The sequence below is a fragment of the Saccostrea echinata genome, unplaced genomic scaffold (assembly GCF_033153115.1).
Source record: "Saccostrea echinata isolate AGI-Se365-2 ecotype Australia unplaced genomic scaffold, CSIRO_AGI_Sech_v1 ptg000028l, whole genome shotgun sequence".
Lineage (NCBI taxonomy): Eukaryota > Metazoa > Mollusca > Bivalvia > Ostreida > Ostreidae > Saccostrea > Saccostrea echinata.
In genome coordinates, this window is record NW_026889777.1 from 9,911,417 (window position 1) to 9,927,101 (window position 15,685).

The following is a 15,685-nucleotide window of genomic DNA, read 5'->3' on the forward strand; positions in this document are numbered from 1 at the left end:
GGTGCCGTGTACAACCGTTCGAATTGAAATTGGATGTTAATTTGAGCCACCTCAAGACAGAATATGCCAATTTTGCAACAAAAATGTGAAAACGAAATACATTTTTACTGCATTGTAAATTATATCAAAATAAGAGAATAGACTTCTTCCGCAAAAAATTCATAGTGTAATTTTTTTCACTTTTATTTTTTGTAAAACTTTTCTAGGTAATCTACTACTTTTATGTTTGATGCTTTTAAAACCCGTCAAAACTTCACAAAAAGGCATCTCTTTATCCTCACTTATTTATAAATTGTCAGACTATTAAAAGTAACATATAGGTCTTCTCGGCCGAATGTAAGAAACCTAGTTTCTTTTTGTGAAACATACTGTATAATTGTACCAATAAATACTCGTATGTCACTATAAGAAATAATTAACCTGGTTACTTACTATTTTTAGCACAATTTAATTTCATGATCATACAAGAAAAGCAACATTACACCCACTTCATTCTTAATATATTAAAAAAAAACTTTGTATCTTTTATTTACTTCTAGTAAATACTAATACTTTTTTGCAACAGATAATTTTTTTTAAGTTAAATGAAATGTACATGTATTCTCTTTAAAGACAAATATGTCTAATATCAAAATGAAAAAAAAATTGTTTAGTATTCCAGTCATAATTTGTGCTTAACTTACATGAAAGCGGTTTTTTTTTTTAAAATTTATACATTTAAACAAAGGTTATTGAAAAAAAATCTATATTTATAGAATAAACTGAGTTTAATGTTGCAACGATGTTGTACCTATAATCATGTAATACAAAATAATTGTCTGTCACTTTGCAGAAATGGGTTCAATAATCCCATGTACGTAATAATACTAGTAAGTAAATTTTATCGCAAAATTGTTCTGGAAATAACAATGCTTATCACTTTTTTTTTCTTTCAGCACTCCTGTACAACAGGTTAACAAAAAGTTTTATGGGATATCCCTAATAAAAAGGAATTATTGTTAACTATAGTAAACTATAATTAACTATAGTTTACTATAGATATATATAGTTTACTATAGTATCAAAGTTTTTTTCCCTATAGTAAATCAAAGTTTTTCACTATTAAAGTAAATCAAAAAATCTTTACTATGGATTTCTGATTGTTATATTTTATGTTTTCCATTTTTTAAAAATATTTAAATTAAGGTAAGTTAACTAACCCTAATCTATAACCCTAACCCTTAAGTTAACTGTAGTTAACTATAATAAATGTTTGTTAGGGATATGATAAGAGGTAAGAGAAGACAATATAAGGTGTATTTTTTTGTCAATCATCTTTAGAACAGACGATTTGTTACTGATATGGGCATGTCTTATTGCCCTGTAAACAGGTGTAAAATTTGCTGCATTACATTAGTAAATTAATTGAAAATTGTGTATTTTTTATGCAAAAGAGGATTCAAAGAAGTATAAAAAAACTTTAAAAAAAAAAAAAAAAAAAATTGTACAGAAGTTGATTTAAATAAATTTTTTTCATAATTATAATTTTCTTTTTAAAAATATATCAAATTTTCAGAATATATTTTTGTTGCATCGAAGAATGTATATCTATCTATCTAGTCGATTTGATAACGTTAAACAATTACACTCTTCATTGAGGAAATTAAAAAATCAAGTAAACTCATCTTGTTAAACAGATACTTAGCCTACACTAAAAGTTAAAAATTATATATCTTTAATCTTAAATATTTATATCTTATGAATGAAGGTGCCAAAAGTTTTTAGAAAAAATGATTATTATTCATTTCATGTTTCTGTATCAAATCAGGATATGGCAATGCTATATCGAATGCATAATAATGAAACAGAAAGTCGAAATAAAATGTTTTTTGACAGTTAAGTTAAAAAATTATTTATAATGATTGAATGCTCAAACACATATAGTTCAAACTGAGGTTTTTAATGTAATGCAGTGTTTCTTGCAGCTGCTTTAGAGAGTGTTCTGCTTGCATATCATGTACATCATGAAATTAACAGCTGAGTTTCAAAAATAATTCTTCTTGACACAATGCTCTGAAGAGCTCTGTGTTTTTAAAGGTTCGAATCTTATCAATGCAGAAAAGAGCAAGGTTTATCATGATTTTCTGAATGAAATTCCACTCCTGTATGATTGCGTGGGAACGAAAGCTCACCATAGAATCATGTTTGCCTCTCTCACTCTTCTGAACTATCGTTTTCAGATTATTTTCAGGCGTTAATTGGGTATTGGAAATCTGAGCACTTAATACCATTGAAGACACAATGGATAAAACGCCACCGCAAGGATTTGTGGATCCATATAGGTAGATTTTCACTGGAACTAATTATAATTTAATGGAATACATAATTTGCATATCAATAATTCAACACTAGTGTCAGGATGTACATATATAAAAATCAATAAATCAAAAGTTCAAAATGTTTTAATAGATCATCTTTTCCCCTCATTTTTTGCGCACTAAATATGTATATATTTTATCAATTATTGGTGTACTTTGCAACGTTTGAATATAATGATTTTTTTTTTTTAAGATTAAAGTAGATGGCATTTAGAAAGATTTCATGTACTATACTCTCATATTACTTTTTGTTCTAGGAAAAAAAAGGTAATTAATATCCAGAAATCATCTCTTCCACTATCGGAGGCAGAAAAATCCATCTATTGTATGTGGCTTTAGGGAATTTTGGCTCGGTTTGAGAGACAAATATTAGCACAATTGTGGATATATTAAAAATCATTTTCATGAGTATCTTACTTCTGATACTGTACATCATTCATTTGTACCTCCATGGTGGAAAAAATGAGTAAATATTCTATCATATTACGATATTTTAATATCATTTAAATGTGATCATACATAAATAATTATATACTCCCCCCCCCCCCCCCATGATTGGTGAATCAACATATTACAATTATCATAAGTCTATTCCCGACTTGAGGGAACTTACAAGCATATTTTGTCCTTCTTGGAACCTCAAATCAAACATATTTTAGATGTAAGGGGAAAAAAATCACAAAAGTTCAATTAAAAAAAAGTTGTTTTTTTTTAAAATCAAGTTAAGACTTACAGGAATGGAGACACTCCACAATGGTTGTCGCGTCTATAAGGTAGCCACCACACAACACACAGATGAGGTGGGGATTAAGGGAGGGGTTTATTTTGAGGCGAGTCTTTCTGTGCATGATTCCTTATTCACTCGTACATTTCCCTGTAACAACACAATAAACATGCCATCTTTATAATATATTCAAAAGCAGAAGGTCGTAGATCTGTAAAATGCTTGCCCTGAAATGAGATCTTAAATGGTGATGCAGTCATGCGTATTGGCCGCTTGTTCCTTATTGAAGCCTTTTGAGACTGTCAAATATAACCAAGATTCAATTCATGACCTCGGTAATGAGTTAATACAATAAGACAAATAAACAAAACTCCATAGGGCTGTACTTCATTTAAAGTATTTAAAGTCATCTAAAGCAAAAGAAAAAAAATAAAGTCGTTTAAAAAGAAACAACATGCATAATTATCATAAAAGTATTGAAAACCAAAATTATGCAATACGATGAAGTCTCGTCAAAGGACGCTTTCTGATTTCAGATTCTCTGATTATTAGAGATTATGAGAACATAGAGTTGTATCATTTTTCTATTGTTGCATTACTTTCCAAATGACCTGTTTTTCAATCTTAATGAAAGAATAAGTTTCGGAAAATATTATGCAATCAATTTATCTTATCATTCTTCATAGATCTTTGCATTGTTGATAAACATGTCTTTAGATCAAATATGCGAAACATAAGTTATCATTTGTTCAGGGAATGGTGAAATATTATGCTTATGTACAAGTATAATTTTGTTTTAATGTATTACACTCAGCGTGAGTCAACAGCGTTTAATTAAGTCACACCCATTTCGAGATAAGCTAAAATCAACTTAACTCCTTTCTATTTATGAAGTTTTTTTTTGGTTAAAACCTTCACACAAAATTGATATTTTAGGAGACTGTAGATATTGGGAATTGTCATGGTTTACATAAGCTCTTAACTTGATGCTTTTTACGATATGACTCTATCTTTTTAAAAAGATTATTGCTCAAACCAAAATTTCGTATGAAATTATTTCTTGAAAAATAAAATGGCTGTTAGAAAAGTTACGTGAGAGGAATTTAAATAATTCTTGTCAGACATTTGACCGTTTATCAGATTTACTCAAATCCTGCAAATAATCACTTTATACTTCCTTTTTCCATCACAAAATAGGATAACTATTCTTAAACACGTTTAGCTGATATTCTACAAAAAGCAGGTTTCGTTACAATGTGCTCCGAGCTGCTAATGTTTTAAGATATAAATCTCCGGCTTATCAATCAAAGAAACCGTAAAAAATCCAGATTACGTAACATCAAAAACATTGTTTGCGCATGTGCTATTACAACTAGCATATCACTCGGTGTAAAGTAATTTAAAACGTGATTGTGGCTGTGAGCCGACATATTTCTGGAACCAAGTACAATGAAAGCATGTAAAACCACAAATCGATCATTCTAAAGGCTACAAGGCCTAGAGAAACAGGCATACCTAATTACATGAATTCCTTGCAGATTTAGGTTTTTTCCTGTCAATGACCTTGAAAAATGTGTATGCCGAATGGAGAACACAATAAATCTATGTGTGCTTAAATTTGGCATAGCTTAATAGCATGACATGCTTGGGATTCAAAGCTGAACTTAACCTTCACTTAAATGTTTCGAAGTTACTACTAGTCTATGATATTTAAAAAGCTTAGATATGATTTGATTTATTTTAAGAAGTTTAAAATTAAGTGCATTCATATTTAAAGAACATTTTACACAAAGATCGGGGATAGTTCCCTGTAACTTTAAATAAGTACAAACGTCTCTTAAGAGCCTATATAAGAATCGGAAGACGAAATATTTTCCTTGATATATAAAAAAAATAATCTAATTGAAGTAAGATCCTTTTAATAGACTTAAAATCAAAAAATATTTTTTATTGTTAGAAATCATGTCGATTTATCATTTTTCAATTTTTTCCTAAAGGGTTAGGGCAATTTCTTGGTTTTGGCAAAAAAGAAAAGAAATAATAAATTTTTTTATATGTAGATACATCGACAGCTACATTGTCCAATTTTATCATTAAGAGAATTTCATCATTGATAGAATTTGCAGTTCGCCAAACATCTTATTTTGTGGCGATGGCTCTATATAAAAAATTAATGTTTATCGAAAAGTATGTATCATAGACCAGAACTCATTGTGGGATTGGGTAAAAACTTAATTTCTTAGCCCTAGAAATAAAATAAAAGCAATTTACTAATTGAGTCTTATATATATATATATATATATATATATATATATATATATATATATATATATATATATATATATATATATATATATATAATTTAAAAATCATCTTATTTCATTTTAAATTCGATTGCATCGATCAGTGTAAGTCTTTAAGTTTCTTCTCACTTTACTTAATTCGTATATATTTATCTCCAATATGTCTAAATGGATATGTTCCATAAAATTGGGACTTACTGTTCGTTACATACTAATATTTCATAAATTGACTCTTTCACGTACTTGATACCTTTACTTTATAAACCTTATAAACCCTCTTTAATGCCAAAAAACCTAGGAATAGGAATATGAACTGTGAATTTTTTTTAAAGGTCATCAAATCAAATTGTTTTAGTTTATTGTGCATTACACGATAGAAATTTTTATTATTTTACCGATTTCAAATGAAGTGGAACTGCGCCATCAATTACAAAACTACTTTGACAATTACTGGGAATTAAGTATTATAAATGCAGTTCTCAAATATAAAGCTTCCATACACAGAGAGTTTTCATTACAAAATGCCATAAGCCATTATAAAGTTTAGTCAATATAAAACATTTGCAATAGAAAAAAATAATGACAATCAGCTAATTCAGATTTCTGCATAATCTTACAATATTTTCGTTAAAATAAGCTATGTTTTAATAAATATTAAAACAAAACTAAAAAAAATCATAAATTTTGTTTGAGCTGCTAGGAGTTGAAATAAATCTATAGTCCTCATAAAATATCAAGGAGTACTGTACAAAAAAATCTGTATAATAATAGCATGCAAATGATGAAATATAATTGCAAAAAAATTTGCAAAAAAATGTTTCCATTAAACGTTATCGGTTCTCTTACAAACAACGTACAGAATAATCTACGTCCTTATGTAAATACTTTTATGCTTATACACTTATGTTTACAATTTTTTGTCAGTGTCATTAACAGTGCACTGATCCTCATTTTATGAAAAATAAAATATAATGATCGAATAGAGCTTCATAAAACAAATGACGAAACAAACATCGTTACATAGTCAGTAATAAGTAATGGATTGGATGGCTTTGGATGTGCGATACAGTTTGTGCAGTTACCTATAAAACAAAAACTTACTCCCGATGTTTCATCGTGGGATAAGATTTAAAAATATAGAAATTTTAATCATAATAAGTTTATTAATATATATTGTAATGATTTTTTTTCCTTTTTTTAAAAGGAAACCAAGATGTCAACATAACTGTTTGTAGTAAATTAAGATGAAGCATATAATGGCATAAAGATAATGAAGATCCGTGTAATAAAAAAAGTAATATATATATTTTTATTTTCAATCTTTATATCATAATATTGAATGGAGTCGATTTGGCTACTTCGTTGTATTCCGAAAAAAAGAAGAAATCCGTACTGGAGTCCATGCCCATTAGCAAACATTTTGTACAATACATTTATTTAAAATTACTTAAGAAGAATAAAATACTAATAAACTTGTATGGAAAGCTTAATTTATCTATAAAACATAGTTATCTATCTTCGGTGTCTTCTTTTAACATAACCATATCCATATTTCTTCAAAAATTGTTCTCTTCTCATAAAGCAAAAGGTCTCAATAACGGTTAAAAAGAAGGTAAAACTGGATTCTCCAATGAATATATAATAATCTAGTTATCTTATATATCATAAACAAAATCTATTTTTTGATTTCCATCCATTGATTATTGATTCTAATTATATGTGTATGGTATACCACAGTTTTGCCATTCTAATCGCTTGTGAAAAAAAAATCGAAAATTAAAATTGGGCGAAAATAAGGTTGTACTACACAACAAAAAATACACTTAAATGATTGAAATGTTTGAAATGTACATGTAGCACTAGTCTTATACACTGTACGAAATAATTAGAGTGAGATAAGTAATTATAGACAGTTGCATTTTCTCTTCATTTTTTATTGGAGAATTGCAGAGAAAAAGAATTAACGTTTCCAATCATTTCAAATTTGAAATAACTGCAAAAAGCATGATTTACTAGTTAAAATATAATTTTAATTCTTAGACAAAGGAAATATTGTCTTCAGAAAATGGGTTTTAATTTATCAAAAAGATCAAAAGATGATAACACTAAAGTAAAATTAACAAAAAATAATCCTACTAAGACACCATTTTCGTAGAGATTTTACCCCCGTTGTCTTTGAAATCCTTTTTAAATTTGAGAAATTACATAATTTTCAAAAACTAAGAAGTACAACCAAAGGATGCGTTCCATCATTATCTATATCATACGCGTATTATAGCAGACTTTTAGAATATTGATTATAACATTGATTATATTTAAAATAGATATGTAATAATTACAGGGAAAAGCTAATCCAAAAATATATCAATTATGCTTTAAATGCAAGGCTTGGGATATAAATAAGAATGTCATAATATGTCAAAAAAAAAAAAAAAAAAAAAAAAAAAAAAAGAAATAAAGCACAAAGGAAATCAAGAGTACATAGGATATGACATTCGCTTAACTAGTGTTGCTTGATTTTACTTTTTTTTTTAATTTTACGACATTCACTTACTGATGTTTCTTGATTTTAATTTTATGTTTTTTTTTAATTTGTTTGACAGTTTTATAAATGAAATATTACTTTGGTGAAAAAATGTATAACAATGTAATCATTTATTAACAAGATTAGATTGAAATAAATGTTACGTAACACTCAACCGCCTATAGGATGTATAAATTTATCGATTTCATGCAATGTTATTACATGTCTCAAAAGGGGAATCGCTGTGAAAGATAAGGACTTATCATGACTTAATTTCAATAAAAGCGCCTTGCGTACCACATACGAGTTACCTCAAAGACAATAAAAGTAATAAAAACAAAAACAAAACAAACCAAATTTACTCCCCCCATTACACTGTACATCAAATTAAATGAGATTCAGAAATAAAATTTTGTTATTTTTAATTGTAATTAATCAAAATGTTGATTATTTTGTTTTGATTTTCAACGGTTCATTATGGATCACAAATAGTTAAGGCTATCCGAGTGTTATTTACTTTTACAATTTGTAATTAATATAAAGTTTTTTTAAAATAATTTTTTTTTTCAGATCTGAAAATTTTCAGAACTTGTGATCGAAAGACAACATACTGACCTGTTTTTCCTCACATCTCCCTTTATCTTTGCTTGTTTTGTTTGTTACCTTGTTTGGTGTTTGCTTGTTTAATTACTGTAGGAACTTAATATCTTTACAAAAAAGTTTTTATATTTTTCGCTTACTTATCGATGAAGTCAATTAAAAAAATCATAAATTGTCCAAGACTATTTATACGCTGTATCGTGATGATTATTTTTGGCACACCTCAAAATTTTCAAACATCATCTGTATCATTCGGTCTGAACAATGAAGGCTACTGATACTGTTTGCCGCTATTATTGTACTGAACGACTTACGCTTGTTCTATATTTGAAATCGTAATGCGCATGTTTACAATAGAAGTGAGCGGCAGCATTTCGGTGCACTGGAAATATATTGCGCAACAGATGCGGAAGTACAGGGTGAAATAGGTCAAATGAAGTTTTCTATTGTTTCTGAAAGGCTTACCGCGAATATGACGTAAAATACATTTCGGTAATTGAATTAAGTATTTATATCACTCAACAATATCACACTTATTAATATATTTTATATTTAATCCTTTCTTTAATCCCGATTTTAACCTCTTATCTTTACACTTACACATTCCAAAATACAAAACACTTCTAACAAGTCTATGTTGCCTAAGACGATTTTAAGAGAGACATTACAATGTTGCCATGTTTTGTGCAATGCGCAAATGTACAAGGTCGCACATGGTGGTGCGCATGGCATTATGGTATTTGCATTGCTGATAAGGAAAGAGTTCGGGCATTTATGAAGCAAGTGAACACATGTGTAAAAACATCTTGGGTGTTACAATTTTGTTGCGAACGAATATAGAACAAGATAAAATACAGCCTTGAAAAAACAAACTTGTTCACAAATTGTGTTTACACCCCATGTCATTCAATAACAAAATGAACTTTTAATACCATTTCTGTTACAACGATTAAGATAATTCGAAATGTTAAAATATTTAAATAAAATCAGGAAAAAGAATTAACTAGACAAGAAAAAGGTGGTATATAAAAAAGCTCAAAGAACTTACTTTATCATCGATGGAGGCGATAAACGTTCATATTGTCTGTACGGTCGTTTCTTTAGAAATGTGATCATTCATACTTATATCAACCTTCATGCGCAAAAGAATTTTATGTCAACGAAATCCTACTAAAAACGACTTGTACATGGTTCATAGGCGACTTTTCGCATGCAAATTACAAAAGAAAAAGTTTTGAAAAGAGATCTCTCTTATTCACCTTACAAGCTATTTCTCAAAAAAATAAATCACAATCAAGCTGAAAACATTTTTTAAAGTTTTTTTTATGAATTAAGGTTTGTATTTCTGCCACCCTTCTTGATCAAAGAAAAGGGTTCAGTTTCGGGCTGTGCATTGTATTCGCTCACCTAAGTCAAGGGAAGTCAAGACCAAACTTCTTTGTTGGGATTATAAGTTATATTCTTAAAGGATACCGAACCAAGCTTCACATTGAATTAAATCAATGCTTCAGTGCACCCAATACACACACGCACGATACCACACATGAGATCCTATAAGTGACGTATCGTTAAGAACGGAGGGGAATCCAATAACAAAAGCTGGAAAATCAGGTTGTGTGAGCGATCATCAACAGGCGGTTATTAGCTCTAATCCTGATCATTTGATAACGAACTTTTGAAATAAGTTCACATAAAGCTCCTTTTATGGCATACTGGTAAATTTAATCATGAAAGGTTGCCTTTACTTAAAATAAATAAAATTAATTGATAGATAATATTGCAATCTACTGGTATTTCAGTGAAACAGACATATACGTAATGGATGCAAATGTGTTTAATTATGATGTACTTTTTTTCGTAGTGGATTCGACATCATTAGAGGTTAATGAAAATCGGGTTTTAATTTAGCAATGAAGTATAAAAGACTAAACAATGCACTCTTATCCTAAATTTTCTCTTTTCTCTTCATTTTTTATGGCTATCATTACCTTTTTTAAACATCAATGCGCGTATAATTCAAACCATTTGAAATCTTTTGCAACCTGAGTCTTTGAGGATAAAATCGTTGATGTTTCATTTAAATAATTGAAAAATTTATGAATCATTGACACCCTAATGGAAGAAAAGGACTTTTAATATCAGTCTTTTCTTTTTGACTAAACTGCACTCTCCAGCTTTTTCTAAATTTTCTGTTTTTCATTTAAAATCAATACTCTCATCAAAGATTACACCTAAATATTTATCGAAAGGTTCATTGGCCAGATTTTCTCCGAGTTGAAATTCATTGTTTCTCGTAAGATTATATCTAAACATTTTTTGTAAAAAGATTCATAAGTCAGATAATCTCCTCCAAGATGAAATTTGTGATATTTTCTTTTTTTGCGTTTTCTTTCAGAAAATGAACTTTTAAAGAGTTATTTTCATGATCCGAAGACGTTATTTTTATAAGACCATGAGTCCACGACTTCGAGGATGTCCTACATGTCCTTTTCATTTGGAAAAATGATTCCAATATTGTCCGCATATAACCGAATGCCTAAGTTATAATTTTCTTTGATCAATACTCCTTTATTTAATGTTTTTTATGTCCGTAGCGTGGTCATTGATGATTGATTTAATGATTGATTCTATGTTGTTTTACGTCCCATTCAAGAATTTTTCACTCATATAGAGACGTCATCATGGCGTATACCGGTTAAAGGCTTCGGTGCACTTTACTCGGCTTTCAGTGGGGTATTGCGCAGTGAGGGTTCTTAAACGTGCCAACACCTGCCGTGACACGGGGTCTCGGTTTCTAAGGTCTTATCCAAAAGACTCGCAACTTTCACTTCAATGTACCGAGCGCTTGGCACAGTTGCTACCTATTTTGTATCGATTTAAATCAGTATCGGTTAGGATTTCAACCAACGACCTTCCGATCACTTAGCAAGCGCTCTACCGAGTGAGCAACCATGACGGAAATTGGCATGGATGAAAAGAACAAATAATGTGGATATATTTTCAAGTAAGCTTATGATGTTTTTACTTAAGAATAATTCAAATTTCACATCGTTCTCAATTCTTTATCATATTTATTCAAAATATTAATTTCCCTTTATTACCATTAAATTAATTAAAATCGTTGTATTTAAAAAGGAGAGAAACTGAAGGAAAATGCTACGAACCACATAGCATTTTACTAATAAAATAAAATTTGAACAAATAATATTTTAAACGCTATAAATATGGCTATAACACAAGTTCTTTCAGAAACTTGGTTCTCACTTTAAATAGTTGCAATCGTCATTATCATATAGATTATATTTTCCATAGATAAACAAGTTTGTTTTAATACATACGTTCAAGACGTACTTGGAGAAAAAAAACAAAAAAAAACAAAAAAACAAAAAAAAACAAAAAAAAAAAAACTAACTTTTGTAGTTTAGGAGTAAGAAGAGTACTATTTAAGTAAGAATCTTTAGACACAACTTCTGGGGTCCGTTTTATAAAAAGAACTTACGCTAAGACCAAAAACTTTAGTTGACTGTAAAATTGTGCAAAAAATGAATGATTCTGTTTGAATTTACCAGCGTAAAATATCTTTCTACATCCCTTTTATAAAGATTAAAACCATTTTCAATTTAATGTAAATTAGAAAGTTATAAGCAGAATTAAATTTTGGTCTTAGTCATAACATTTATGATCCATTATCTTTGAATAGTCCGTTTCATTAAAATCTAATTCTAATCAAAATAATAAAATGATATTAGAAAACCTTCTCTTATTAACTATATACCTTATTTACAGGAAACCTTTCGTTTACGCTTGCAACTTTGAGAAAAAAAAAATCAAAATATTATTACAAGTAACTTTCATAAAATTAATAATATCAATATGAAAAAAAATAATATATTTATTTTACAACTTTTGCTTTGTTTCATTTAACATAATTCTATTGGTAACGACCTAGAATAGCCTCGGGCCCTTTTCTGTACCTAATTCCTCATACTAGTGCTAGTTGCATACATATTACGAAGAACAAGTTAGTGAAATGTGGACAGTTAATTTAGAAAAGCATATTCTAATTTCCATTTAATATTATACATGCAAGCACCATTAAATTTTCATTTAAGGTATTTGCGTAACTACATCTTTGTTGAATACCGATTAAGGAACAATAAGCGCAAGTCATATCAAATTCTAGCTAGAAACTCTGCTATTGCAAGCTATAGCATATGTCATCCCTAACTGACCCCAAGAGTTGAAGGCAAAGAAACTACTATCTCAGAATTTGAACATTTTTAAATTTTCAGTCCGAATTTTTGTTTCCGTGGCAACGGCAGACGTTTTTGAAATTGAAAACTCCAGAAACTTACACATCAATGAAATATGGAGATAACGAACAGTAATCAAGCTCAAAATCAATTAAAACAATACAAGTCGGGAGCACAGCAAACACGGACCTCCAAAAACATCAGATATGGATCAGATGCCATGGAGGAGTGAGCATTCCCTCCCGACCGGTCACACCCGCCGTGTGCTCCTTGTTATGATCGGGAAATAACGGAAAAGTCCGTCGACAATTCAATGTGTAAATAATGGTCTAACAATTAGTATGAAAAACGTCGGTCATCTTAGAATTTAAGAAATTTGACTTTAATGACTTTTAACGAGACTGTTGATATTCTTGTTTCATCAACTTGTCAATAACTTAACTCAGTTTAGAAGTTGTTCATACGTAGAGCATGCTCTTGCGTATCGAATCAACTGAGAGATAAATACCCCATATGCAGGTGATAAGTAAGGGTATATCGCTGCATAAGTTGACGATTGAAAAGTCACGTTTATCATGAAGCTTTGATGTTAGATTACCATTAACGTCTTTTTCTAGTAAAATATCCACATATGAAACAGATGTATTAGACTGTGGTATCTTTTATTTCAAGCTCACTGGGATATATAGTGTCGACATATGAATGGAAATAATTATTGTTAACTGATAATACGTCGTCGTTATATCTAAATGTCGTGCTGAAGGCCACAGCAAGAGATTTCCTTTTCTCGTGTATAAGATTTTGAATAAATTCTGCGTCATGTGAATACAAAAATAGGTCTGCTAATAATATTAAGCATTTTGAAAAAAAAAACTTTATTAAAAAGGAAGAAAGTTCTCCTTCTTTTCTCTCTATAGCACGAGTTTTCCAACGGAATCCATTTTGCTATTTGCACAAAAAATTATGATCACATGCGCCATGTGTTCTTTGTCATGCTTGGACAAACGGAAAAATTCATAGACGATTCAGTGTGAAAAATAATGGCCTTAAAATTTGTAACAAAAATGTCAGTCAACATTCGCCTTAACAATGAATGTATTGTCTAACTAGGTAATTGTATCGATCATAGAATTTGTGGTATGTTGACTTTAAACGAGACTGTTGATATCCTTGTATCATCAGCTTATTTGTCAATAGCTTGCCTCTTTGTGAAAATTGCTCGTACGTAGAAAATACTCTCGTATATTGATAAAACTTGTAGACATAAACTTCATATGCAGGTTACAATGTTTATGAAATCAGTTTCACTTGATGTAAATATTATCCTTTCATGTTTCAGAAGATAAATTTGGCAGTTGCTGAGAAAAATGAGATTTGAAATTTTCCTGTTTTGTTTGATTCTAAATCAATGGTTGCCATTTTGAAAATGTTTTAATGTTAATTGCCCAACTATACTTAGTTATAATCATTTCTAAAATCTTTAGTATAAGTGTTTTAGGCATACATTCACGAGTAACTATATTATATAACATGAAGTGTATGTCGTACAAATATAGCTATCGGTGCATGTATATCTGTTAACATGACTGTGAAAGTTAGAAGTGTGAAATTCTCTGAAACTATAAATATGTTTCATGTCCTAATATACAGAGACAAAATAAGCTAACCCACAGAAATAAGCATGTTATATTTAATACGACATCCTCAAGTCTCTTCCCAACAAAAATTTACTATAGGTAACTATAGTTAAGAATAGTGAAATACTTTGATTAACTATGAAACTTTACTCTAGAATGTAAATATTTGAAAAAACTATACAAGTAATATTTCTTTTTAATATAAGAAAATTGCTTATAGGAATTTAAAAAAAATAAGATATAACGATCTGATATTCATAGTAAATTTACTTTGATTTACTTTACTGAAAACTTTGATTTACTGTAGTTAACTTTAGTAAACTATAGTACATTTTTGTTAGGATTTGTCTGGCAAACCAGTGACCCCAATTTTTTAAATATCATAATCATTAGAGAATCAATCATTCCTAATTGTTTATTTCATAATCCTTTATTGGACAATCACATCTACACTCTCCTCCTATTTCAGAAAATCATAAGGTGATGTAGTAATTGATAAAATTGTTCCGGGCGTCAAAGTGTTCGATCATTTCGTTTTGCCAGGGTTGTTCTGCTGAATAATTTACACAAATTGATCTCTTTTTTTTGGAAAAATTTACTCACCATTTTCTTTAAGCAGAATGTGACTAAATGTTATTTTTATAAGAATTACGTTTTTTAAAAGGGAGTGCTTGTGAAGTAAATCACGAATCGTTATTATATTGCTTTTCCGGATTTCTCGAGGGAGAGCGCCTTGTCTTTGCCAAGTATTTTGAAAATCTCTGGCGAAATTCCACATTTGTTTCGAAAGTCTGTTTAATACATTTTACATGAGTGAGAACAGTTAAGGTTTTAAAAAACCATTGCCTTAAATTTAGAAGATATTGGTAAAGAATATACAGGCGTCTTGTTTCACACCATTTTTGAATTCTGGCGTGGTTAAAACATTAAAATGATTTTAAAAATACTTCCATTTGACCTACACCTGTAAACAGAAAAAATAGGCAACGTCTCTAATTCGTTTTACTTCAAAAGTTCAATGAACATATCAAAAAGCTACCAGCTGGTCCCCGTAAAACAATAAAAGTAACATTCAATATCTTATTTCAGTGGAGATTTCTTTCAGCAAAATCAAAAGTAGGCTATCCTTAGCTAATTCCACGAAGATAAAAATCCTACTGTTGCTTAGTACCATCAATTAAATGCCCATTCAAATAACATACCAGAATTTGTTGGAAAGACACGCGCTAAGTTTACGATGAACGATGCTGTAATTTATTGTATACGGTTGAAAGCCAGCAGGGGGAT

At 29.5% G+C, this 15,685-nt stretch overlaps 1 protein-coding gene across 1 annotated transcript in view; it reads right to left on the bottom strand.

Annotated features, from left to right (window-relative positions):
• The window catches only part of LOC133194107 (polycomb group protein Psc-like), a 41,443-nt gene that overhangs the window by 16,192 nt on the left and 9,566 nt on the right, over positions 1-15,685 (bottom strand). The window contains exon 2 of the mRNA XM_061330077.1: positions 3,091-3,231. Within this exon, the coding sequence (XP_061186061.1) occupies positions 3,091-3,205 (115 nt within the window). The 5' untranslated portion in view covers positions 3,206-3,231. The remainder of the gene's footprint in view (positions 1-3,090; positions 3,232-15,685) is intronic.